The 27,089-nt window shown below is 41.6% G+C and overlaps 2 protein-coding genes across 7 annotated transcripts in view; one reads left to right on the top strand and one right to left on the bottom strand.

Annotated features, from left to right (window-relative positions):
• The window catches only part of POGZ (pogo transposable element derived with ZNF domain), a 53,862-nt gene extending 30,372 nt beyond the window's left edge, over positions 1 to 23,490 (top strand). For 4 of the 6 annotated variants that reach the window (XM_049880472.1, XM_049880468.1, XM_049880473.1 and 1 more), the window contains exons 4-19: positions 2,122 to 2,297; positions 3,205 to 3,313; positions 4,578 to 4,868; positions 4,949 to 5,167; positions 6,149 to 6,255; positions 6,916 to 7,253; positions 8,015 to 8,169; positions 14,459 to 14,559; positions 15,055 to 15,201; positions 17,626 to 17,760; positions 17,873 to 18,045; positions 18,193 to 18,333; positions 18,984 to 19,040; positions 19,230 to 19,342; positions 19,638 to 19,662; positions 19,783 to 23,490. In XM_049880472.1, the coding sequence (XP_049736429.1) occupies positions 2,122 to 2,297; positions 3,205 to 3,313; positions 4,578 to 4,868; positions 4,949 to 5,167; positions 6,149 to 6,255; positions 6,916 to 7,253; positions 8,015 to 8,169; positions 14,459 to 14,559; positions 15,055 to 15,201; positions 17,626 to 17,760; positions 17,873 to 18,045; positions 18,193 to 18,333; positions 18,984 to 19,040; positions 19,230 to 19,342; positions 19,638 to 19,662; positions 19,783 to 21,454 (3,959 nt within the window). In that variant the 3' untranslated portion in view covers positions 21,455 to 23,490. The remainder of the gene's footprint in view (positions 1 to 2,121; positions 2,298 to 3,204; positions 3,314 to 4,577; positions 4,869 to 4,948; positions 5,168 to 6,148; positions 6,256 to 6,915; positions 7,254 to 8,014; positions 8,170 to 14,458; positions 14,560 to 15,054; positions 15,202 to 17,625; positions 17,761 to 17,872; positions 18,046 to 18,192; positions 18,334 to 18,983; positions 19,041 to 19,229; positions 19,343 to 19,637; positions 19,663 to 19,782) is intronic. The other 2 variants (XM_049880471.1, XM_049880470.1) reach the window with 2 other exon arrangements.
• An 870-nt stretch (positions 23,491 to 24,360) lies between these two features.
• PSMB4 (proteasome 20S subunit beta 4) lies at positions 24,361 to 26,782 on the bottom strand. Its single transcript, XM_049880467.1, has 7 exons — positions 26,608 to 26,782; positions 26,137 to 26,343; positions 25,724 to 25,870; positions 25,474 to 25,555; positions 24,973 to 25,089; positions 24,698 to 24,786; positions 24,361 to 24,494 (listed from the first exon to the last, which is right to left on the bottom strand). The coding sequence occupies exons 1-7, from the start codon at positions 26,745 to 26,747 to the stop codon at positions 24,482 to 24,484; spliced, it is 795 nt and encodes a 264-aa protein (XP_049736424.1). The 5' UTR covers positions 26,748 to 26,782; the 3' UTR covers positions 24,361 to 24,481.
• Positions 26,783 to 27,089: the final 307 nt, after the last annotated feature.

Raw genomic sequence — 27,089 nt, 5'->3', positions numbered from 1 at the left:
TTTTACTGAAAAGAAACATCATGAAATGAAATAAACCGGCTGTTCGACAATGTGAATTTAATGTTGTAAATTTCTTACTATATTACTGATGATGATTTTCAACTCTTACTGGATTTAGCCGTCTTATCCCTGGGTTTTCAGGGTATAAAAGAGGCACCTTGGAAGAAAGGTGTGATGATGTCCTTTCAAAAGATCACAGCTGTTGAAAACCCTATGGAGCAGAGCTCTACCCTGACACGGCGGGGTTACCATGAGTCAGAATTGACTCAAAGTCAGCTGGGCTTTCTTTTTTAAAGTAAACTTAAAAGAACGTCTTTTTTAAAGTAAACTTAAAAGAACGTAGGGAAAATTAAACCTTTACATTTGTAAAACAAACAACATATTGTGAGAGAAACTGCTGAATGTTCTTCCCTATTGAATCAGTTTGTAACTGGAGGTACCTAGTAGTTCATTTGAGAGCAAACTTAGAGACAGAAGATTGGTTGAATAATTCTTCTAGAGTCTTTTTTAAGCCCTGGAATTCTGATTGCCTCTTTCATCCTCTGGAAATAGAACCTTGTAAGACCTTTTGAATTGTCAGAATTTCTTTGAGGAAAGATTTAATAAGAATGCAGAAATCACGAACTCTTTAAAAAAATAATAGCTGTACATTTGAGCTCTGACTGGGTATTTGAGATTAGAGAACGGTTATATTTTTTAGGTGTGATAATGGTGTTGTGATTTTGGGTTTTTATTTTAAAGATACATGCTGAAATATTTACAGGTGAAGATACATGACCTGGAACTTGTCTCAAAATGATATGGGAGGGGTAAGTGGGTAGTAGGTATAGATGAAACAGGATTGGCCGTAAGTTGATAATTATTGAAGCAGGGTGATGTACATTGGGATTCATTATAGAATTCCATTTTTATGTATGTTGGAACTTTTGTATAATAAAACATTTAAAATTAAAAAAATATATGGTCAATAAATTGTCTATATAATTAACATAGATAGAACTTGTTGGAATTTTTGTTTAACTGTGGACCTCTATAATCGCTAGTCTGCTGGCCCAATAACTGTGAGGGCCTAGCCCTCTTCTGAGGCTCAGTTTCTGGGAGTGTGGGATGAACCACTGTTGGCTCATGAATGAACCACCTATATCCTCGCTCTTTAGTAGTCTAGCTTTGTAGCTAACTGCAGTGTGACTCTCTGTCAAATAGAGCATACAGTTCAGAGGGGTCCATCCCACTCTGGTGATTTGGGCTAAAAAGTTGAGGTATATTAGCTCTCTGAAATTTGCTGTCTGGCTTTGAGTATTCTTTGTAAATCAAGGATTTTGGTACTAATGATTTTTTAACCAAATGTAGTGAAATAAAGAACTAAAAAACATATAATTAATTTTTACTCACAAATGAGAAGAATTTAAACTATTTCAATAACACTTAGCCTAGTTGATTAATAGTTATTCATGAATGAATTATTTATCTTCTGAAGTCACATAGTCTTCACTTGGTATCAGTTAGTTTTTTACCAGATCTTCTCTTTATTAGCCCTGGTGTCATAGAAGGTAGCCTGTCAGTTTGTGTATTCCCGTACCTATAAAAAGACAATGATTGTTTAGAAAATTGGTTGCATTTCTCAGATTTGACTCACTGAGAAGAGGTACATACTGTTCTTTAGATTCTGTGTAGTTGCTGAATTAATGTTTGTTGATGAAGATTCCCTTTTTAAAAAGATGAAGATGGATCAGTTAACAAATTACACTCTGACAGAATAGATTTTTACCTAGTTAAAATGGAAAAAGGACTTGTGTGTTCTTTTCATCTGCTTATTTGGGTGTTGGGGAGTCATTGTGGTCACTTAGATCATCAGAGTCGAGGGGATAGCCACACAGAAGTTCTAATGTGCCTTTCATCACTATTTAAGACATATGGGTGAGAGGTTTTTCTATTAGTTGTAGATATGGGTGAAGCTTAAATTTTGATGAGGTTGGTGACATTTAATCTGAGGTGAGTGACAATCTTGGATATCTTGATACCTGGGATACCAATTCTTTTCTAAGACCATAACGTTTTTATGAAATATGAGTTTTTTTTCCTTACATTCCTTTTTATTTTCTTCTTCCTTTCATCCTTTAGCTGGCAATCCTTTGGTCCAGCAAGGTGGACAGCCGCTCATCCTGACCCAGAATCCAGCCCCAGGTCTGGGCACAATGGTTACCCAGCCAGTATTGAGGCCTGTCCAGGTCATGCAGAATGCCAATCATGTGACTAGTTCCTCTGTGGCCTCACAACCAATATTCATCACTACACAGGTGAGTTAGGACTCTGAGGGGATTTCTGGATTTGATAGAGAAAGAGGAAAAGAATGTGAACCTTTTGAGGCAGTGATGTAGACAGGGTCCTTGGCATCATTAGAAATGGTCTTAAGGTCTGTCTTTTGACCTGGCTTTCTTGTTTGCTGTTCTGTATTTTGATGCTGGTGTTTGTAGAAAGCTCAGTATAGCGTCATGACTGAGTAATTTCCTCCTCATGTCTTTTAGGAGGGTGATTAAGTGATTTGATTGCAGTCTGGGCACAAATTAGTGGGAAAGCTTAGAATAGGAAGCCTTAACACTTAGCCCTGAAGGCTTTGCACCCTTTGCTTGAGCTGTTTTTTCTTAACACAGTAGTTAGTTGACTTTTGGAGATACATGGATGAAACGGATGAAGTGTGTGGAGATGTTTAGAAGAGAAGGAAGGTGTTTCTCTGATATTTAATGTGGTAAATTGAAGTTGAAAGCCAAATTCTGAATATGGAATGTAAAGGCTGTGGCTTCATGAGTTATAAACTGTTCTATTGTAAATTTGCCAGAAGTTTATGGTCTTTGAAGTGGATTTCAGAAACAATTTCTTAGGATTGATTATACATTGAATCACTCCAGAGAATACCCAAATACTATGTCTTTTTTTTTGCTGCTTTGCTGAGGTTCACTTATGACAAGAATTAGGTTTTCGTTTTTGCTCATATGTACCAAAGCTTGTTCTACAGTTTTTGTGTTTTGTCACTCAAAATGTAAAATTTTTTCTAAACTTCCCCATCTCAGCCATTTTAAAAATTCTAACTCTAGAGAGAGGACTATTAAAAAGAGTGGGAATGTTTGTTTGGGTGTAGGTCATACCGCAGTCTCTGCTAGTGTTAGTTGGTTTCCATGTTAAAGATCATTTTGCTTTTTAATGCAGGGATTTCCTGTCAGGAATGTGCGGCCTGTACAAAATGCAATGAATCAGGTTGGGATTGTGCTGAACGTACAGCAAGGCCAAACGGTTAGACCAATTACTCTAGTCCCAGGTAAGGAGAAATATCTAGCCATTTGGAATAAAATGGCATCCAAAAGATTTGTTTTTAAATCATTTCAAAATACTCTAGGTCTCTTTAAAAATGTACTTAAAGAAAATATAAAAATCTTACTGATTCAAGACCAAATTAAAAAAAAAAAAAGTGTTTTTAACCTTTGGCCAGGATTGTAGTTTGATTTATTATTATTTTTAGCTTTTCATCCCCCTTCCTGAGATAGTGAATCAGAGTTTATTTAGTCATTTTTTGTGTATCCAGTGTTTCAGCCAGCTATTAAGTTTGTTTTCCTGAAGGAATATTATTGCAACACCCAAGTTCTATATTCCTTGTAAGTTTACTCACACGGTGGGACTATAAACTTTATTTTGCTTGAATTTTATAGCATAGATTTTGGCTATAAACTAAACGAATTACATAGCCTTTGTGGATAAATATTGCCAGTGACCAGATAGTATTTTTTTTTTTTTTTTAATGGAATTGAAAGATAATTTTTAAAAATCTTGTGCCTTCTCCTTAGTTCTTTATTTTGTATCGGTGAATTTACTACGATTCAGGCCCAAAAAAGGTATCTTAAGATAGTTGTTTGTAAAGATACCTCTGTAGCTTGTCTTCTTAAGTTTTTTGTTTTTGTTCTCAGGGCTCATAGGGCTTTTTTGACCTTCAGTCTGATCAACTTACCATATCAAGTTCTGGTATTTCTTAAATATTTCTCAGTGGAATTGTCTACAGCTGAGCCAGGAGACACACTCCTTTGGGACATCCTAGCAGAATGACATAGTCAGTCGTCTATTTGAGTTTACATGAGACGATAGAAGAGCGCTTTAGTGTACTGAGGAAGAAAGATTCCTTTTATCAGGACTAAGTCTGCCCTTTGGCTGATAAACACCCATACTGCCTCCTATTCTCTACCCATCGTTTCTCTTCTAATACCGACATCAAGCTACTCCTGATTGTGTTGTTGGAATAGAAAAGGCAGTGTGGTAAGATGATTTGGGAGGAATTGATGGGAATCTTTTTCAATTTAACATGTGTAGAGCTGGTTACCTAGGTTATTTTGTATTAATTTATTTTATCTGCTTGGACAGCTGTTGCTTTCGTAGACTTTAGAATCTATACTGCTCTTGGTAACATCTGGTGGTCACCAGTTTGGAGAAGGAATTTTTTCCTATTTCAGTATTTTCAGTAAAGTCAGGGAGAACATGTTATAGGGGAGCTCATTGACCAAGACTTGGTACTTCTCTTTGTCTGTCGTTTGAAGCCCCAGGTACCCAGTTTGTTAAGCCGACGGTTGGAGTCCCACAAGTGTTCTCTCAGATGACCCCAGTGAGACCAGGCTCCACAATGCCTGTGCGGCCTACCACCAACACCTTCACCACAGTCATCCCAGCCACTCTGACCATTCGAAGCACCGTCCCGCAGTCCCAGTCGCAGCAGACAAAGTCCACTCCCAGCACCTCCACCACTCCCACCGCCACACAGCCAACCTCACTGGGGCAACTAGCTGTTCAGCCTCCAGGCCAGTCCAACCAGACCCCAAATCCCAAGCTAGGTGAGGTTTGGGAGGAAGAGATGGCAAAGCTGGGATGGGTGGTGGGCGGAGAACAGATGATTACCACTTGGCCAACATAGCTCCCTCCTTCCCCTCTCCACCTGCAGTGAGCATTGCCAGCTTTGTCACTGTCAAGCGGCCTGGGGTTACAGGTGAAAATAGCAATGAAGTAGCCAAACTGGTGAATACCCTTAACACCATCCCTTCCCTGGGCCAGAGTCCTGGGCCAATGGTGGTATCCAACAACAGCCCAGCTCATGGCTCTCAAAGAACCAGCGGACCTGAGTCTTCAATGAAAGGTACCCAGGAGACCCTGAGCAGCCAGTCATTCAAAAACATTAATAAAATATTGTTGTATTAGAACTCTGTACTCTGAAGTAGGAAACCCTGGTGGCGTAGTGGTTAAGTGCTACAGCTGCTAACCAAGAGTTGAGCAGTTTGAATCCGCCAGGCGCTCCTTGGAAACTCTATGGGGCAGTTCTACTCTGTTTTATAGGGTCGCTATGAGTCGGAATCGACTCGACGGCAGTGGGTATAGTATACTCTGAAGTACAGGAGTAAAATAGGATATAGTTGCATCAGTCTTCACAGAAGGCTTTAGTGTAGTAGAGGGGTAACTACTTGGTGAAAAATTGAAGTGAATTCAGCTGTAAGGAATTCTGTGTGGAATTATGCTTTGGGTGTTACTGTAATGGATTGATTGATCAGAGACAGGTAGGATCATCAAGGATGTCCTCATGGAGGAGGTGGTGTTTTGAACAAGGTTTTAAAGTTGGGAGTTGATAAAGAGGTTTTCAGGTAGAGAAAAATAGGAGGATGAGGGTTTTCAGTGGCCTAGAGCAGGGGTTGACAAACTTTTTTGGTAGAATGCCAGATAGTAAATATGTTAGGTTTTGTGCACCATATTGCCTCAGTCACAGCTACTCAGCTCTGCCATTATGGTGCGAAAGCAGCCATAGATGATAAGTAAACAAATGAACATGGTTGTCCTCCACAAAAATTTCATTTGTGGGCTCTGAAATTTTAATTTTTCGTAATTGTCACATGTCACAAAACTTTATTCTTCTTTTGATTTTATTTCAGTTACTTAAAAATGGAAAAACCATTGCTAGTTTGTGGGTCATACAGAAACAGGTGGCTGGCTGGATTTGGCCAGCAGGCAGTAGTTTGCCCACCCCTTGATATACCTCTCAGGAAGCGTTTAATCTTCTTCTAGAAGATCAGTAACCTTTTTTCAGTATCATCTCACTAATCTTATCAATGCTTCTCACTTCTTTCAGTGACCTCTCCCATTCCAGTGTTTGATCTCCAGGATGGTGGACGGAAAACCTGTCCACGGTGTAACGCTCAGTTCCGTATTACTGAAGCTTTGAGAGGTCATATGTGTGTAAGTGATATTGCTGTGCTGAGGATCCAGCTTAAGTTAGCACTCTGTATACCTCCTTCAGTATAGGGAACTTGGCAGCCAGGGGCTCTAAAATGACTTGGAAGCTTTTTAAAGGGTTGTCTCTGTTTTGGCCTGTTAGAAAACAGTTACGCAGTTTGGGATATGATGGAACACGTTTAAAAGACCCTCAAACAGATTAGAACATGTGTGGCCTTCCTTAGCTGTGGTCGATTTTGAAACTGCACAGGAAGACAGGTGTTAGATCTTAAGAACTCAACCAAGCTGGCCTCAGTTCACTTTCTGTTTATCCTGTCACTGAATAAATCAGGAGATCCTACCCAAGTCCCACTTCCAGCTTTTTTATTTTTTGGTATTACTCCAGATGCAAAGATTGTGTATTATTCCTGCCAGGAAGTTCAGAGCCACATTACATTAGTAAGTGTTAAGGGCGTCTAAGATAGGTAGGAAAAAGAAGTACAAGGTCAGGTGTTTACTAGAAAAGGAGTGAAACCTGGATACAGTGTGAAAAACTGAAGGGCGAAAACTGGATAGGAATGCCTAAAACCAAACTGTTGCCAAAAGAAATTAGTGAAGTTGGGAAGTTAGCAGAACCTAGCTCTCAGGATAACCAAAATGATCAGGTGTTCTGTGTCTTTATAGTATTGTTGTCCAGAAATGGTTGAATACTTGAAGAAAGGAAAGTCTTTGGATTCAGAACCCAGCGTCCCATCAACAGCAAAGCCCCCGTCCCCTGAGAAAACAGCTCCTGTTGCTTCCACACCCTCTTCTACGCCTATTCCTGCTCTGTCACCACCTACCAAAGTATCAGAGCCAAATGAAAATGTGGGTGATGCAGTCCAGACCAAGCTCATTATGCTAGTAGATGACTTCTACTATGGACGGGATGGTGGCAAAGTAGCCCAGCTCACAAATTTCCCTAAGGTTGCCACATCTTTTCGATGCCCCCATTGCACCAAAAGGCTAAAAAACAATATTCGGTAAGTGTTAAAGAGCCTTTGAGCCTGTTACCTTAGACAAGAGAAGGCTGCACTTTCTTACAGATTTAAGTCTTTCTTTTTGGAGAATGGTCTTAACTCTTGTCCGGTGTTGGTGAGGATATCCTTAAATCAATAACTAGTACTATAGAATAGGAGGTATTGTGGTAATATACAAAAGATAAGTTTGGGTTAAGGAGCCCTGGTGCCACATGTGGTTAAGCACTACGCTGCTAACCAAAAGGTTGGTGGTTCAAACTCACCGAGTTGCTCCACAGGAGAAAGACCAGGCGATCTGCTTCTGTAAAGATTACAGCCTGTAAAATTCTGTGGAGCAGTTCTCCTCTATCACATGGGGTCACTGTGAGTTGAAGTGGATTGTGTGGCACCCAGCAACAACAACTTTGGGTTGAGTGAAGGAGATCAGTTCATCAGTTCTCCTGTCACAGAACTCTTACTAGTTTCAAGAACCCATTATCTTTCTGACCTCAGGAAAGGACTGTCCCAAACAGAAGAAATGGCTGGAGCTGGGAGAGGGAGTAGCTGTTGTCAGGTGCTGTCAAGTCGGTTCCAACTCGTAGCGACCCTGTGTACAACAGAAAAAAACGCTGCCAGTCCTGCGCCATGCCCACGATCAGTGTTATGCTTGAGTCCAGGGAGAGGGGGAAGGGCAGAGAATCCCTTCTGTGATCCTACTGTTGGATTTCTCAAAGACTGCTGATTTTAATGTGTTTTCTGTACTTTCTCTTTGTGCTGCACTACAGATTCATGAACCATATGAAACACCATGTAGAACTCGATCAGCAAAATGGTGAGGTGGATGGTCATACTATATGCCAACATTGTTATCGCCAGTTTTCCACACCATTCCAGCTCCAGTGCCACTTGGAAAATGTTCATAGTCCCTATGAATCGACTAGTAAGTTTGGAAACTCTTGAACTCTAGGGGTATGTCTTGCTTTTCACTCGTTGAATAGTCCTAGTAGGAGTCCAGAATCCATTACATTTACTTATGTTGGGTAACACTGTAATATTTTTCATATTTGTAGCCAATTCCTTATTTCACTTCCCCTGTTTCCTTACAAGCCTGACTGCTATTTTGTTCAAGCATGGATTGATCCTGAATTATTAGAGACTTTGGTTTAAGACTGCTGTAGGGAGACAAACATAATGGATTTATCACCTAGATCCTTTTGTAGAAGGAGCAGGCACTATATTTGGATCTCCACTTTAGTTAGTATTCTGATAGGCTTTTTGTAGAATAAAAGGTAATACTACTATAAAATACTTTGTTATTAAGGAAGTACTTTGCATATAACTTATTTAATTTTAATGAAATGTAAGGTGAAGTTCGAGTGTTACCTACATCATACATCTTACAGGTGAGGGAACACAAGCTCAGAAACATGGGGTCATTTGCTTAAGAGGGAACAACTCTAGTAAAAGGTGACAAAAATGAGGGTTTGAGCTCAGTTTTCTAGAATATTTCTAATTCCTCTAAGAGATTTCCAGGATTTTTTTTTTATTATTAATAGTTTTATTTTTGGTAAAAATATACACAACAAAACTCACTGCTATTCAGCACTTTCTAGATATATTAATTAGTGACATTGGTTACATTCTTCACATTGTGTCAACCTTCTCCTTATTTCTGTTCTATTTATTTCACTCCCATTGACCTAAACTCCCTGCCTTCCAGCCTTCTTGTTTGTGCTTTACAATAGCTATTGTCCATTTGGTCTTATGTAGATAATTTTTTTTAAAAAAGAATGTAATACTCCAGGGTGATAATCTTTACTTTTGAAGCTAAACTGTTAGTAGTTTGAAGGTGGCTTCATGGGATAGTCTTGATTCAAGGTTTGAAGATTAACTGAAGGTAATAGTCTTGGGGACTCCCCCAGCCTCAACAGAATCATAAAGTCTGGATTCTTTAAGAATTTGAAGATCTGTTCCACATTTTTCTTCCTTTCTGTCTGCATCTGTTTCTTGTGCCCCTGATCAGAAGAATATCCAGCAGTGGTAACCAGGTACCATCCAGTTCTTCCCGGTCTCAAGGTAGCAGAGGCAGTGAGTGGTTCATGAAGATAGTCCTGTAGTTCAGTTCCTTCTCTGATTCTTGGGTTTCCTTCTTTCTCTTCTGTTCTGAATAAATAGAGACCAATAGTTGTCACTTATGTGGTCACTTGTAAGCTTTTAAGACCCCAGACATTACCACACGGATGGTAGAACATAAACTTTAAGAATTATATTATGCCAATTGACTGGATTATTCCACAAGAAGGGGTCTCTAGATTTGTTGAGACAAAAACAGTGTAAATATAGGAAAACGTGAGAGTAAGACAGTATATTATAAACATCTGCATTGTGTGATACCATTGGTAGGTGAAATAGCAGAGGTAATAGTATGATGACCACTGCAGGTCCCCGATATACCCATCATCTGGATTTAACACATTTTTTTCCTTTTATTTCCTGAATTGTTTTTCAGTTAAATTGCAGACATCATGACATTTTACTCCTAAATACCTCAGTATATATCTCTAAAACATAAGGACATTTTCCTTTATATACCCACAATACATTTTTCAGGACTTAACAGAAAGAACCATAAATCTTTAACATCATTTAATACCTAGGCATTTTCAGATTTCCTGAATTTTCCCCAAAATATCAATGAATCATTACATTTTTCTTCACACTTTTTTTCAAGGGCAATGCACGACTCCAAGGAGCCTCTCTGGGTTCTAGGGTTCTTTCAGATACTTGCTTAATACTGCTTCTTAGTCTTTTTATTTATGTCTCGTATAGAGGACATTTTTTTTTTTTGACTTAACCTAGTTGGTCTTCATCTTTCCTGTGAACTTCTTGAAATCATATACAAACTGTGTGTGTGTGTTTTGTGTGTATTTTTCAGGGGAAAGGTTGCATAGCTTTCATTAGAATCTCAGAAGGGACCAGGACTCAAAAATGGCTAAGACTTTTTCCACAGTGGGTATCCTAAGATACATTTTTTTCAAGTTTGTTAATATTGCCCTTCCTGGCACCATTACCACCCCCTCCTTAGCAGCCAAGTAAGGGTGACAAGTATAGATTACCCTTCTCATCTTTCAAAAAATTCTTAAACTCATGGAAAGGTGAAAGAACAGTAGACTGAGGAAGTGGTAGAATTGAGGAAAAGATGCTTTAGGGGACTTAACTGTTTTCATGTGTTGAGGAAGAGCCTTTGTGGAAGAAGAGACTCGAGAGGGAAAACTAATTGACGAAGTCTTGTGATACGTGGATTGATGAGGTTGATGAGCCTTAGAAAGTTATGAGGGATTTATCCTTCCATAATTTGGCAAATAGGAAGCTGACATGCAGAAGTTGCCTATTTCAAAGTGTACGAAACTGTAGGTGTTACAGAGGTAAGGGTGATGGTACGGGGAGGGACATTAGAATTTTTTAAGAAAATAGTAGTTTAGTATAGCCACTATGGAAAATCAGCTAATTCTCCCTCTTGAATCTTTATCTACACTGGCTGCTGCTTCTATAGAACAGATGTCAAAGGTCGCTTTAAAAAAAAACCAGTTTCAGTTTCTGTCGAACAGACTCGTAACTCGTGGCTCCCCCATGTGTGTCAGAATAGAGCTGTGCTCCAAAGGGCTTTCTTTCAGTGGCTAATTTTTCAGACGTTAGATCACCAGGCCTTTTTTTCTGAGGTCTTTAGAGCTCTTAAATCCACTGGGTTGCTAGCTCACTATTTTCTTGATATGAGATAATACACATAAATCTTAGCATGGTGCTTGGGCGTTAGAAATTGCTTAATATGTGTCGCTGCTATTATTATGTTGTGTGATAGCTGTGACAATATAGCTGGCATATAAAAAAAAATTTTTTTTTTTTTTTTTATATAGGTTGTGGGAAAAGCCTTTGAGATTGAATGAGATTACCCAGGGAAAACATACACAACAAAAAGAACTTGGACAGAATGTTAGAAAACACAGATGCTTAAAGATGTCCTAGAAAAGAAAAAAGTAATTAAAGAGATGAGCAAATTAAGAGAGGGCAAAAAAAAAAAAAAAGGGAGAAATATTGTCATGTCACTAGTTACAGTTTCCCAAATATGTCATATGTTTCCACACTGCCGTGTCTTTGCCTCTGCTGTTCTCTTGGCTTCTCTGTCTGGCAAGCCCTTATTCCTCTTTAAAGGTTTAGCTTATATATCTTCTTGTAGCTTTTCCTCATTCTTCTAGACAGAATTTTTTGTTTCCTCGTCTGTATCTTCATAGCACATAACATATCTCTAGGCAGTGGTTCTTAATGGATTGCAGACCCCTTTGAGAATAAACACAAAACCTCTGAACCCTCTTCCCGGAAAAACACACATTTCACTCTTCTGCAAATAATTTGGGATGCCTGGGTTCCCTGAGACCTATTCCATGGGCCTCAGGTTAAGAACCTCTGGTTTTTGTTTATAATACTTCTGAGGAACTATTTCAGCTTCACTTATTTATTTATTGGATTGGATATTGTCCAGTAAATGCCTAAAGCTTTATATTTGAAATTTCTATATTTGCAAACACTTGATGAAAATAATTCCAGTGAACGTAAGAAAAATACAGGTAACCGTTTTGCCTGTGCAACTGAAGATATGGAGCAATCAAACGTTTTAACCAAGAATTTAGAATTACAGCCTCAGAAGCTTGACAAAATGGCTAAATTCAAAGTTTAATTACCTTCAGTTTGCTAATACTTCAAAAAAAAGATAAGGCAAGAACTCCTGTTCATGACTATCAGTCCTTTGAGGGAAAATTCTTATTTGTGCTCATTTAGTGCATTTGTTGAATTATTCATAGGAGATAATTATTGTCTGTCCTTGAGCAAAGGAATGAAGCAATGCACTGTTTTAAAAGAATTTGTTTGACAATGGCTTATAAAAAATAGATACAGTATAAGTTTATTGGAGAGATAGGAGGTATTGAAAAGCAGCTGATTTTCAGTACGTAGTAATATGGTCTTCTTACCAGGTTTTTGTCTGTGAAAGTGGAGAAGTGACAATTCCTAGAGGCATTTTGGAAAAAATGGTAACAGAATACAGGATTTGGAGTCAGATAATGCCTAAGTTTTGAGCTCAGGAGCAGATGGAGAAGATGAGAAGGGAAACAATGGGCAAGTAGGAAGATGCCAAATTAAGTTAGAATTGGTGGAATATTCAATTAAAAATGTCTTGTAGGACACCAGAAGAGAAACTAGATAACTGGGAGCTCCTAAAGATCAAACACTCTTATGCCAATTCAAAGACTTCACCAAAAGAATAAAAAGATTACCTACAGACTGGGAAAAAGTTTTTGGCTATGACAAATCCAATCATTGTCTGATTTCTGAAATCTGCATGGTACTGCAAAACTTAACAGACAAATAACCCAGTTAAAAAATGGGCAAAGGATATGAACAGGCACTTCACCAAAGAAGACATTGAGGTAGCTAACAGACACATGAGGAAATGCTTACGATCATTAGCCATTAGAGAAATCCAAATCAAAACTACAATGACATTCCATCTCACTCCAGCAAGGCTGGCATTAATCCAAAAAACACAACATAATAAATGTTACAGAGGTTGTGGAGAGACTGGAACACTTACACAGTGCTGGTGGGAATGTAAAATGGTACAACCACTTTGGAAATCAATTTGGCGCTTCCTTAAAACGCTATAAATAGAACTACCATACCACCCAGCAATCCCACTCCTTGGAATATATCCTAGAGAAGTAAGAGTCTTCACACAAACAGATACATGCACACACATGTTTATTGCAGCACTGTTCACGATACCAAAAAGATGGAAGCAACCAAGGTGCCCATCAATGGATGAATGGATAAATAAATTATGGTATATTCACATAATGGGATACTACATAACGGTTAAGAACAATGATGAATCTGTGAAACATAACATGAAGGAATCTGGAAGGCATTATGCTGAGTGAAATTAGTCATTTGCATTCTTCTGTGTTTAAACTCAAGAAATAGTTTAAACACAGAAGAAAATATTCTTTGATGGTTATAAGGGTGGGGGAGGGAGGAAGAAGGGGTATTCACTAATTAGATGGTAGATTGGAACTATTTTAGATGAAGGAAAAGACAACACACAATATAGGAGAGGTTAGCACAGCTGGACTAAACCAAAACAAAGAAGTTTCCTGAACACACCTGAACACTTCAGATGCCAGAGTAGCAGGGGTGCAGGTCTGGGGACCCTGGTTTCAGGGGACATCTAGGTCAATTGGCATAACAAAATGTATTAAGAAAACAGTGCATCCCACTTCGGTGAGGGGTACCTGGGGTCTTAAAGGCTAGCAGGCAGTCATCTAAGATGCATCAATTGGTCTCAACCCACCTGGAGCAAAAGAGAATGAAGAACACCAAAGACACAAGGTAAATATGAGCCCAAGAGACAGAAAGGGCCACATAAACCAGAGACTCCATCAGCCTGAGACTGGAAGAACTAGATGGTGCCCAGCTACAACCGGTGACTGCCCTGACAACACAACAGAGAATCCCTGATGGAGCAGGAGAGCAGTGGGATGCAGACGTCAAATTCTCATAAAAAGATCAGACTTAATGGTCTGACTGAGACTGGAGGGACCCCCGGAGTTCATGGTCCTTGGACCTTCTGTTAGCCCAAAACTGGAGCCATTCCCAAAGCCAACTCCTCAGACAGGAATTGGATTGGACTATAAAACAGAAAAGGATACTGGTGAGGAGTGAACTTCTTGAATCAGGTAGACACATGAGACTATATGGGCAGGCTTCTGTCTGGAGGTGAGATGAGAAAGCAGAGGGGGACAGGAGATGATTGAATGGACATGGGGAATACAGGTTGGAGAGGAGAAGTGTGCTGTCTCATTGCGAGAGAGCAGCTAGGTACATAGCAAGGTATATATAAGTATTTGTATGAGAGACTGACTTGATTTGTAAACTTTCACTTAAAGCACAATAAATAATTAAAAAAAATGTCTTGTAGGTAGTTCACAATCTAGAAGTGGGGCTTTGATTAGTTGTCACCAACAGAGATGTTAAGACAGAATCATCTTAAAGGAGGAGTAGAAGGAACAAAATGATTTACTGATTAGTGAAAATGAAGATATGGGAGTAAGAGAAAATAGAGTCAGCAGGACTTTGGTCTTATTTTCAAGTATATTTATTGATTATTTTCCTTTTTACAGCCAAGTGCAAGATCTGTGAATGGGCATTTGAGAGTGAGCCACTATTTCTTCAGCATATGAAGGACACTCATAAGCCTGGAGAGATGCCTTATGTTTGCCAGGTATTGCCTTTTTCTCTGGGGGGCTTTAGCCATTTGTCTTCCAGGCTGGATACAAAGAATTCACTAATCAACATTGCTCACTAACTACTGCATACATTCTGTTTTAGGAACTCTGAAGAGGTACAAAAGAATTAGTAAACAGTTTCTGTCTTCAGGACATGTCCAGCCAGGGAACATAGCATTTGCTAAGGGGAAGAGTGGAATTGTCTGTCTCCTGAATTTGTCGTTTGGAGGTGGACAAGAGAAAGCCTTCCTCTTCTTAGTCGTAATATATGGATTATACTCAGACGTTCCTGTCCTTCCACATTTTAAATCACAGCTGGATTTATCACAAACATAGCCCTGTGTTACAAAGTCAGAAAAATAGTTTGATTTCTGTACATTTTAAGAAAACTTTTTTCTTTTCATGTTTTACTATTTTCTTTGCTACTTCTTTTTAAAGGCCTCAGTTGTTTACCTCACTCTTAGCCTTGTTTTCCCTCTTACGTGACTCAGGTGTGTCAGTATCGCTCCTCACTCTACTCTGAGGTTGATGTTCATTTTCGGATGATCCATGAGGATACGCGGCATCTGCTCTGCCCTTACTGCCTGAAGGTCTTCAAAAATGGCAATGCATTCCAACAGCATTACATGAGACACCAGGTACCAGCCACCAAGCAACACCTATATTCTTTTTTTTTTTTGTAATGAATGCTGGTGCCACCACTGAACTAGGCAAATAATTTTGGTAGAGAAGATAATATACATTTGTTTGCAAAAATTTGCTGGGTTTCTGTGATGTGCCATGCACCGTGCTAGGTGCTAGAGATTTAGTGGTAAACAAGACCAGTAAACAATACAGTAAAGCACGAAAAGTATAAGGGAAGGACAGGACCTAGGAAAGTATACACCTGTTCTGGGAGCTTAAGAAGGCTTCCAGGAGAAGTGTTCAAGACCAGAAGGTGAGTAAGAATGAGCCAGGTTAACTGGGCAGTGTACTCAGAGGCAGTCCACACGGTCTGGAGGAGTGTCAGGAAATTGAAAGAAATTCATTGTGGTTGTAGTGTAGGGTACTGGGAGGAGGTTGAAAGAGGAACAGATCATGGAGAATCCTGTAAGCCATGAAAAGGAGTTTCAACTTTATAATAAGTTAAAGCCATATAAAGAGGTTAAGCCCGGGAGTAATGTGTTCAGATTTGCACTTAGTTAAGATTGTACTGGCTGCACTGAGGAGAATGAATTGAAATAGATTAAGACCAGAGTTTGGGAGACTAGCCAAAAGACTTTTTCATAGTTTAGGTGAGAGGTGATAGTGAACTAGACTGTTGGCTTTTGAAATGAAGAAAAAAGAATACAGTTGAGAGATACTGAAAAGATAAGCGATATTTATGATTTGGGACAGATTAGGTGAAGATAGCAAGGGAGTACTTAAGAATAGTGCCAAAGATTCTGTCTTGGGGAATTGGATGGCTGATGGGACTATTGACTGAGGTAGAAACACTGGAGAATGTAAATTTTGGAGGGAAGATTATGAGTTTGAATAGTTCGTGTTTGTGGTATCTGTGGATGTCAAATGTAGCTGTCTAATAAGTAGTTGGATATACAGGTTTCAAGCCTGGGAGAGAAGTCTGTTGGAGAAAACATACTTAGAAATCATTATTATATAAATCCCGTGATTTTAAACTTTAAATGTCGTGGACCGTCCCACTCCCTTGAGAATAAGATGAAGGCTTAGGATCCTTGAAGTCTCTATCTCCAAAGCCAGCATGATGGTCCTAGGAGGGAAACCAGAAGAGTCTTGGCATTAAAGAAGCTAAAGGGAAGAAAGTGTTTTTGAAAAAGAGTGTGATCAAAATGTCATGTGTTGTAGGAAGGTCAAGCAAGGTAAAAACTTTAGAGGCAGGCCTTTAATTTAGCAACATTGATGAGAGCCATTTTGTTGGTAGGCATGGTAGTCAGTTTCTGCAGGATCAGTGAATGAGAGGCAAGGAAATGGAGACTGCTTATTTGAAGACATTTGTTTATGAAGAGGAGGATAGGCTGGTAGGTAGAAGGGAGGCAGAGAGCAAGGATTTTTTGTTGTTGCTTTTGTTTTTAAGATTGACTAGATATGTCCTTGTTTTAAAATGCTGTAAGAGAGGAGCTCATAGAAAAGGAAAGTGAAGATACATAGGGTACAAAATGGAGAACAAGACAGGTGTGCCTGTGCTTGATGTTCACACATGTGTGCACACAGACATGCATGCACTTTTATGTGCAAGCACCTTCTTACACTGATAATCCACCACAAATCTATTTCCAAATAGTGCGGAAACATCGCTTGTAACTTAGTTCAAGGGTCTACAGAACCTTGCTCTCTTAGGGAAGAAAGTTACAGACATGGGCCCTATTTTAAAAGACTTCAGTACTAGGTAGACTAAATCCTCAAAATGGTCTCACAGGGCAACACATCTGTATATATTGGTGCGTTAAGAGGAAAAACAGCAAGATGCAGAAAAGTATTATTTGTTTAAAAGAGAAAACAGGGAGGTGGTGGTTGGATATATAAAATATGTATTTGTTATATGCATAGACTGTGGAAGGATACCCAGGAAATCAGTAATAGTTTCTGTGGAAGGGACTGAGGGGTTTGTTTTTTTTTTACCGTGTATATTTTATTACTTAGAGAAATAATAATAAAAAAGAATGTCCAGGAGTAGGTAGCACTGTCTGTAATATAAAAATAAGGTAGGGGCTAGTAAAACTTGGAGCCCTGGTGGTTCAGTAGTTAAGAACTCAACTGCTACCCAAAAGGTCGGCAGTTCAAACCACCAGCTGCTCCTTGGAGGCAGTTCTCCTTTGTCCTCTAAGGTTGCTATGAGTTGGCGTTGACTCAGTGGCAACTAGTTTAGTTTTTTTGGTTGGTTGGTTAGTATAGCTCATCCAGAGTGTCACACATGGTTTGACCTAGTCATCATGGCCTTGAGTCCACCTTCCCTTGGGGGCATGGGAGACAGTGATTCTCTTAAATTATCAACAGAAAGGTGGCATTGAAGAAAATTCATTGAGCACCTTTAAGGGATTCTACCTCACTTTTTTTCCCTTCAGAAGAGGAATGTTTATCACTGCAACAAATGCCGGCTGCAATTTCTGTTTGCCAAGGACAAAATTGAGCACAAGCTTCAGCATCATAAAACCTTCCGTAAACCCAAGCAGCTAGAAGGCTTGAAACCAGGCACCAAGGTAAAGGGTTTGCCAAAGTTTCCTTTTACAGAGGAGAGGAATATTGAATTTTTAGTATTCTGAGATTTAACGTGGGTAGTGCCTAATTATTACCCTTCCTCTTGACTCACAGGTGACAATCCGGGCTTCTCGAGGGCAGCCACGAGCTGTTCCTGTATCTTCCAACGATACACCTCCCAGCGCCTTGCAGGAGGCAGCGCCACTGACCTCCTCAACGGATCCTCTGCCTGTCTTCCTTTATCCTCCTGTTCAACGCAACATCCAAAAGAGAGCTGTCAGGAAAATGTCAGCGCCTTCTTCTAAATGCTGGGCGGGTGGGGGCTGGATGGGCAGGATTGTTCCTGATAGCCAGTGCAATCTGGTAGCAATCTAAAGCTTGTACCATTTGGGGACCCTGGAGGCAGTAATGAGATTTCCCTTTTGTCTTGACAGGAGTGTCATGGGCCGTCAGACATGTCTGGAGTGCAGCTTTGAGATCCCAGATTTCCCTAATCATTTCCCCACTTACGTACACTGCTCTCTGTGTCGCTATAGCACCTGCTGTTCTCGAGCTTATGCCAACCACATGATCAAGTAAGTCATGTAATTAAACCAGTTGTTTTCTACCTGGGAGTTAGGTTCTCCAGAATTCATTTCATTCCCTACCCTGCTCCGATTTTGTTTCTTCCTTCAACTTTCAGAGTTGTTTGTCTCTCCTATCAGAGTAAGAGGCCAGACCCTCACGTTCATTTGGCTTTGATGGTCTGTGCTCTAATTTGAGTAGGACCTTGCCACTCAAATGTGTTCAAGTTCCCAGCATCAGATAGGAGCTTGTTAGAAATGCAAACTCCCAGGCCCAGCCCAGGCCTACAGAATTAGTGTGCATTTTAATAGATCCGCAGGTGATTCATGTGCATATTAAAGTTTAAGAAGTACTGTGGTAGGAAAAGGGGCCCTGGTGGAACAGTGGTAAAGAGCTTGGCTGCCAACGAAAAGGTCAGCAGTAGAAATCCACCAGCAACTCCTTGGAAACACTATGGGTCAGTTCAGCTCTGTCCTGTAGGGTTGCTGTGAGTCGGAATCGACTGGATGGCAACGAGTTTTTGGTGGTAGGAAAACTAGCTTGGGCTGGGGTTAGGTGGGTTGCAGAGGCATCTCTTTTGTTGGTGGCATTGGCTGGTGACATCTCTGGTGTAGCTGGCAAAGCCCCATAACTGATACCACTTCTCCTTTGTTATTCTCAGCAATCATGTTCCAAGGAAGAGCCCCAAGTATTTGGCTTTGTTTAAAAATTCTGTGAGGTAAGGAAAAGCTTATTGGTTGTCTCTTAATTTTTCAAGTTTTTACATTAAATCCTCTTAATTATTTTGGAGAGTGGGCATGTGAATTAATTTGAGGGAAAGAAGGGGCACACTTCTTTAGGAAGCCTCAAAGCTATCTCTAGTGTCACTGCTGTGTTTGTCTCACATGTTCCTGACTCTCGTTCTTAGTGGAAACAAGCTGGCCTGCACTTCATGTACCTTTGTTACCTCTGTGGGAGATGCCATGGCCAAACATTTAGTATTCAACCCCTCTCACAGATCCAGCAACATCCTGCCACGGGGTAAGTAGGAGAGGTGGGGGTTAGCTAGTAAAACAAGAGGGAAAAAAAGATATAGGATACAAGGCATACTGTATTAGTCAGGAACATCCCTATTTGGCCTGTATAGAATATATTGCACCAAATTGAAAGCATTCTAACCTGAACAGTATATAAGACTGGAAGGTTGGTCACTGTGAGGGGTGTATCTTTGGTGTAGTAGGTGTGCATTTTTACTTGAAATGCCAAGACACTGTCTTCGTTCTTGTTTCTTCATTGAGCTAACTTTTTTTTTTTTTTTTTGTCTCATTTTCCACAGGACTCACTTGGATATCTCACTCAAGGTAACAAAAACTCTCACTTGATGGTTTCGTTTCTGTTTTGTAGTGTGTTTGGTCTTTGTTATTTTATTTTCCTAGTTTGAGCTTTCTCTTCCTGTCTTTGCTCTCTCACCCCTCTTTTAGGCATGCCCTGACCCGTGACCGAGTTCATGATCGGAACTTGAAGAATATGTACCCACCTCGTTCCTTCCCTCCCAGCAAAGCTGCCACTGTGAAATCTGCAGAGGCCACCCCAGCTGAGCCTGAAGAGCTTCCAGCTTCCATGGCCCAGGCACTCCCGTCACCAGCCTCAACTGCAACCCCACCACCCACCCCCACTCACTCCCAGCCTTTAGCCCTTCCACCCTTGCCTGCAGAGGAGGCCGAATGTCTGAATGTTGATGACCAGGATGAGGGGAGCCCAGTAACTCAGGAACCCGAGCCAGCGTCAGGTGGGGGTGGTAGCAGTGGAGTTGGCAAGAAGGAGCAACTGTCTGTGAAGAAGCTTCGAGTGGTACTGTTTGCTCTATGTTGCAATACAGAACAGGCAGCTGAGCACTTCCGAAACCCCCAGCGACGTATTCGGCGTTGGCTTCGGCGTTTCCAGGCCTCTCAGGAGGAGAATCTAGAAGGCAAATATCTGAGCTTAGAGGCAGAAGAGAAACTGGCTGAGTGGGTGCTGACCCAGCGTGAGCAACAACTACCTGTGAATGAGGAGACCTTGTTCCAGAAGGCCACCAAGATAGGACGGTCTTTGGAGGGGGGTTTTAAGATCTCCTATGAGTGGGCTGTGCGTTTCATGCTGCGACACCATCTGACTCCCCATGCCCGGCGAGCTGTGGCCCACACCCTACCCAAGGATGTGGCAGAGAATGCGGGACTCTTCATTGAATTTGTGCAGCGGCAGATTCACAACCAGGACTTACCCTTGTCTATGATTGTGGCTATTGATGAGATCTCCTTGTTCCTGGATACGGAGGTGCTGAGCAGTGATGACCGCAAGGAGAATGCCCTGCAGACAGTGGGCACAGGGGAGCCTTGGTGTGATGTGGTGCTGGCCATTCTGGCAGATGGCACTGTCCTCCCCACCCTGGTTTTCTACCGAGGGCAAATGGATCAGCCTGCTAATGTGCCCGACTCTATATTGCTAGAGGCAAAGGAGAGTGGCTACAGTGATGATGAGATCATGGAGCTGTGGTCAGCCCGAGTGTGGCAGAAGCACACAGCTTGCCAGCGCAGCAAAGGCATGCTGGTGATGGACTGTCATCGCTCTCACTTGTCGGAAGAGGTACTGGGTATGCTTAGTGCCTCTAGCACTTTGCCTGCAGTGGTCCCAGCAGGCTGTAGCACCAAAATCCAGCCATTAGATGTATGTATCAAACGAACTGTCAAGAACTTCCTGCACAAAAAGTGGAAGGAGCAGGCTCGGGAAATGGCAGACGCTGTGTGTGATTCTGATGTCCTGCTTCAGCTGGTGCTAGTCTGGCTGGGTGAAGTGCTGGGCGTCATTGGGGACTGTCCAGAGCTAGTTCAGCGGTCCTTCCTTGTGGCTAGCGTTCTGCCCGGCCCTGACGGCAACGTTAACTCACCTACAAGAAATGCTGACATCCAGGAGGAGCTCATTGCCTCCCTAGAGGAGCAGCTGAAGCTGAGTGGAGAACAGTCTGAGGAGGCCTCAGCATCCACTCCCCGGCCTAGATCATCTCCTGAAGAGACAATTGAGCCTGAAAGCCTTCACCAGCTCTTCGAGGGTGAAAGTGAAACCGAGTCTTTCTATGGCTTTGAAGAAGCTGACCTAGATCTGATGGAGATTTGAGTGTTGGGCTGTGAGAGGTGTGGAGTCGGGGTAGGACAGTGTGAGGGAGAGTAGAGGGATTTAGGGAAAAAGGGGCATACCAGGTGGGGTATTTGATTTCTGTTTTTAAATACGCCACCACAGCCCCAATGTTGACTTAAAATTCCCTGTGGATTTGTGATTAGAAAAACCAATAGTGATCACTTCTGAGCCGAGGAGCTAGCCCACTTCTGCTAAAAACAGGTTTTTGGGACTTTTTTTTTTAAAAAATTAAAATCACTGTGTTTGGTATTTTTCTGACAAAATCAAGAAAAAGAAAAAAAAAATCCTTCGTGGGTGAATGTTAAAATTTTTTGAGTTTCCCCCTCTTACCTCAATTGTATCATAGTATTTCCAGGTTTTTTGTTGGTTTTACTGTGTGGCCAATGTTTCTGGGCATGATGCTATCTTAACCATTGTCAATGTGAGAACATTTCTGAAGATGGGAAAGACAAATGTGTAGCTCACAAACTGGTTTATTATATATATGGATAAACCCTTTTTTCATTGTGGTCTTAACACTTTTATATAAAAACAAAAATGGAAAAAAATCCCACTGAACTCTTCTTTCCTTCTCCTTTTCTTTCCTTCCCTCTCCAGAGATGTTGGTTTCTACAGCAACTCTAAGTAAAAAATTGTGGCTTTAAAAATGCATGGAAACCACCTTTAATTATCTAGAATGATGAATAGATTTGTCATTCCTCACCACCCTTCTCCCTCCAGCGCAACAAAAACAGTTTTCTTGGCACTTGGAGTCCTTGACCCCTTTCCCCATTCTCACACCGTCACTCTGGACAAAGGATCATAACTGTATCATTAGCAAGAAGTACTGAGTTGATCGGAGTGTTAGGGTAGAAGCCATTCCCAACTCGTGGGTCTTCATTCTGCAAGCTTCTAGGGACAATCCCTACTTTGTTGAACTTCCTCCTGTTCAAGAGGTCACATGTCCTGCAGCCAGGAGCTAATTGTGGAAGAAGTATTGAACTTTAAGACAACAAACTGCTTGTTGAAGTCCTGCTTTTACCCTGTGGCTTTCCTGTATTTCTTAGAGCTGAGAGGAGAATCTGAAATGAAGAAACACAACGAGGTGTGCATACAGAAAGACATGAATCTTTATTTTTCACTGCCAGCTTCGAGGAAAGAATTTTTTCTACAATTTGCATGTGAGGGATTTTTTTAAACTGTATGTACTTAGGGGTATAAACTGAAACATACTGTAATGTACCAAGAAAAGGCGCAAAAAACCAAGTCCACCTTTCCCACAGCTCTACCACTTTTCTGTCCATACTGAGGCTTTCGGCGGCATTTCCCTCCTGTGAGCCAAGGAGAGGCAACCTGCACAGGCGTGTAAATGGTTCATCTTTAAAATGTACATAAGTGGAACATTTAATGAAGGGAAACAGATTTATAAACAATGTTTTGTTTCTTTTCCTAGGTGACCCTGTTTAATAGGCTTTCACAGACTGGGAGATGCTCAAGATGTGATGGGCCTAGTGGTACAGGTGTGACGTTTGTTACCACCTGTTTCTCCTCCCTTTTTGTTTGTTTGTTTAACGCCCAGCACACTATAATATAGTGGACTGGAGTGATCCCTCCCACAAATAGCTTGGCCAGCTTTGTGAACCCATGGCATCTGAAAACTGAACTGAGGATCATCTGGGCTTTTCTTCCCAGCTTCTTGCCTGTTGCCATTTTATTGACAGATTATGGACTTTGAAGACAACCCTTTGCCTTTGAGAAAGTTCAAGAACTGTTGATTGGTCACCTCCATCTACAAGGACCTAATCACTCTCTGGTAGTCTACACAGCAGCCACAGCCTTAGCAGAGCTGGATTCCTGGCCTCTGCACACTGTATGACTTTCTTGATGGGTAATTTTTTTTAAAGACCATAATACCAACAGTGGATCAGCTGGGTCTTGGCCAAGAAGTTATCTTTGTGGACTCTGCCTGCATGGCTTAGTAGTAGAAGGAAGTTTTTGTTTGTTTTGTTTTTTTTATAATTCAGTTTAATCAATAAACCAAGTATTTATTGACTACTTTTCTGTGTTGAGACTGAATGTGTAGATTCAAACTGAAAACGTACCAGTTTTCCTTTGCTTAAGGCACTACTACTTTGTTGTAATCACAGGTGGTAAAAGTGGAGGAATGTTCCGCTTTCTCCCTTAGTTCTCACCTCACTGAACTTCTGTGGGAGTTTTGGGGTTTGCCCTCTGTTGCAGTTTCTCAGAGGTTTGGAGATGATACCCATCAAAATCACCTAAGATCTTCATTCTTAAAAGTCAGGTTTAGCACCATTATGGAGATGGAACTGATCTGACTCAGCCGTCTATACCGTACTAATTGCTTCTGGTAACTACACTTAAGACTTTTTAGTGAATATACAGTACTTGTAAGAGGTTTTCTAACAGTGCTAGAAATTTGGATGATAAACATTTAGGTTAAATGTTTAAATCAGTATTCCCTGTATGAAAGGTGAGGAGGAAGATGGATGGCGGATGGAGGCTGCCAGTTCCAGCTGGGAGGTAACCTTATAAAGAGCAGCTCTACCAGATGCTGCATTTCTATCTTGGAAATGATTGATACTTTACCTAAAAATCACACTTGCAGCGAAAAATAACCAGAAAATATTCTTTTAAGTCTAGTGCTGTTGGGGTAAATGTGAAAAAAAATTATTTTAAACACAAAAGCCAGTTACCTACTCAAAGATTAAGCCTGGCCTCTACACAAAGCTGTCTCTGTTGCAGGTCCAAATGAAGACAGTAGTGGGTCTTCCGTATTATGCACAGAATTCTGTTTGCTATGAGAAAGAGCCTAAGGATTCTCTGACTAGGGATGACATAAGACAGTATTCAGCAGTTTCATTCTTGGCGTGACCCAGTCAGACAGAATGAAACCACTCAGCAAGCGTTTTGAAGAATTTATTTATTTTACAAAAATCTACCTCTGAACCAGCCAAGTTCAAAGTTAAAAGAAGGGTACAACTTCAGTTCCAGATAACGCATCTGTATTCATTCAAAGCCACTGAAAAGGAAGAAAGCAATAACACAAGTAAAGCCATACAGAGAGAAAATCAATTCTTAAAGCAGCTCTACCCTCCAACTAAAACCCCTTCCACCCAGAGAATTTTTCTAGTTGATAACCTCCAGAAAAGCCCAAATTACAGCAACCCAAGTTGCCTTCCAACTCTTCCAGCACCTATTTTTTCTACTATAATTTTGAATTACCTGATCATGTGGGCAATATCCCAGTTAGTCTCAGCAGACAGTGGTCCCTCTATTTCAACACCTTTTTCTGTTACAGTGGCGACTTGAAACTGAAATCAAGCAGAGCACTCAATGAAAATGCCCTCCCCACAGGAGAGAAGGGCCCGGTAAAAGTTAAAGTAGCCGGCTTTCCCCTAATCTGAAAATAAGAGAAAAGTGAGGCAATTTGTTCTTCAGAGCTAGAGACCCAGGGGAGTTAATTCCGAGTATTCTGAACCAGCATCTTTTTTCCTCACCCGATTGTAAGAACGGGCATCTCGATAATACAGCACTCGCATGCAGCGTTCCACTAGCTCTCGGGCCTCAGTCTGGCTCAGTACTGGCTGCTTCTCCAGAACTTCTCGCAGCAGAGGCTAAAGAGATGGGGGTGGGGAGGGAATGGGACACATCAGGGCCTGAAAAACAGGTTTGTCTCAAATCCAGTGTAAAAAAGAAGGATAAATGAGTGAAAGGTAATCGTTTGCCTACTGCCTCACCAAAATTAACTGCTCCCTTATGGCCCAGTTGAAGTTCTAGGGTGTCTTCTCTTTATAGAAGTCTAGTGACTCCTTTACATGCCACCTTGCCATTGAAATATAAGTGCCAACATACAGCCTCCGGACTACAAAGAAAAAGCTATTTGCTAAGCAGCAGGGATGCTAGCCTATTCCTCATGTCACAATTCCAGGGAAGAATAAACAACCAGGAACCCACACTGCCTTTTGTCTCCCCTCACCCCTACCTCACAGACTACTTACCTGAGCCAAGTACGCGCCATAACCAGTGGCCAGCGAAGGAGCTTCATAGGCTACACCAAGCATGTCCACATAACCGAGAAAGCTAATAGGACATAATGGATCAAAAAAACGCAGCTAAGATTATCTTAGCTGAAAGATGGTACCATGGGGTCTGAATTTAAAGTGGGATTCGCTTAGGGGTAAAAGAAGAGGCACTACACAAGAACTAGTTGGGCAGTCAAGCAAGTAAGTTATTTGTACTCAGATCAACCTCTCTCCATCAGCATAGCCTCCAATGACCATGGTGTTCCAGAGGGGGTTCATCTTGGAGCGGCGGCTGTACATGGCCCTGGTCAGCCAGGAATGAATAGCTTTAGGACTATAGCTGTGTCCATCTCCCAACAGCTCCTCATCAATCCTTCAAAGAAAGTAGTTTTGAGAAAAAGGATAGAAAGCAAGTCTGGATTTCCACCCGCCTCCAAAAGAAATTTCCACAATTTTCTCCATTTTATATCTTCTAATGCTGAACACTGTTTATTGCAAACACTCTTCGCTTTTTCCACCCCCAACAATTCTCCCTTCTACCTCAGCAGCCTCAAGTCCCCCCATCCCTTCTAAGGGGATTAAGAAAAACGGATTCCCCTCTCCACTGGGGAACTACTGCCTATTCTCCGGACGACTTACACCATCTGGCCGAGAACTTGCTTCAAATACTGGAAATCAGCGTAGTCTCCTGAGGCACCCAGCATGGTGCTGTCGTTAACTCGCATAATGCGAGAGATGTTGCGGAAACGAGCTAAGGAGCCGTAAGAGCCCAGCATGTCTGCTGCAATCACCACTCCGCCCTCGAACTTGACACCCAGGACCGAGGTCCCGGTCACCATGGGGTTCCTGGTGAGTGAGAAAGGTCTGGCGAGGGGCGGCGCGAAGGCAGAGCCTGCGCCCACCAGATCCCGCGCATTGCGTCCCATTTCCAGTTTTTCGTGGCTCTTTTCAATTATTCCGTATTCTCCGGGACTCTGCGCCGGGGGCTCCCCTGCCGTTCGCGTGCCCCCCGGCCCTCACTTCGCCTTCCCCGGCTCTTTCAGAACCGGCCGGGGGCACCAGGCACTACGGTCCCTCCCCTCCACGCGAGTTAAGGCGCCGAGAACTTACTGGGTCCGCGTAATCGGACCCCCGTAGGGTGCGGACGCCGGATCCACGAAGGAGCTCGGAGTGGGCGGGATGCGGTAAAACTGCCCCGGAGCCGGACCCCCGGCCCAAAGCCCGTACCGTGACTCCAAGAACCCTTCCATCTTAGTCACGGTAGCAGAGGAAATGAAAGCGCTTGCGCCGACGGAAGCGGAAATTGTTCTCCAACGCCACACATTTCTTTTTCCTGCAGGCCACCTCAAGCTACCATGTTGGTGAGGTCACGGCCGAACTTAACCGTTTCGTAGGTAGCGGCTGGTTCCCGGAGTTGTAATTGTCCAACATCGCATAGCTCGTTGGTGGTAGAGTTTGGGCTAGATCAGAGAGTTCTGACACGCAGTTTCAAGAGGAGGATGGTGCAGGGAGTGGTTAAGACCCTGACTTTGAGCTAGGAGGCAGAAATTTTCACGATCCTTTTTGGATCATTATAAAAAAGCCCTGCATGA

This window comes from Elephas maximus, chromosome 3 (genome assembly GCF_024166365.1).
Source record: "Elephas maximus indicus isolate mEleMax1 chromosome 3, mEleMax1 primary haplotype, whole genome shotgun sequence".
Taxonomy (NCBI): domain Eukaryota; kingdom Metazoa; phylum Chordata; class Mammalia; order Proboscidea; family Elephantidae; genus Elephas; species Elephas maximus.
The sequence above is the reverse complement of the archived record's forward strand: the minus strand, read 5'-3'. Positions and strand labels throughout refer to the sequence as shown.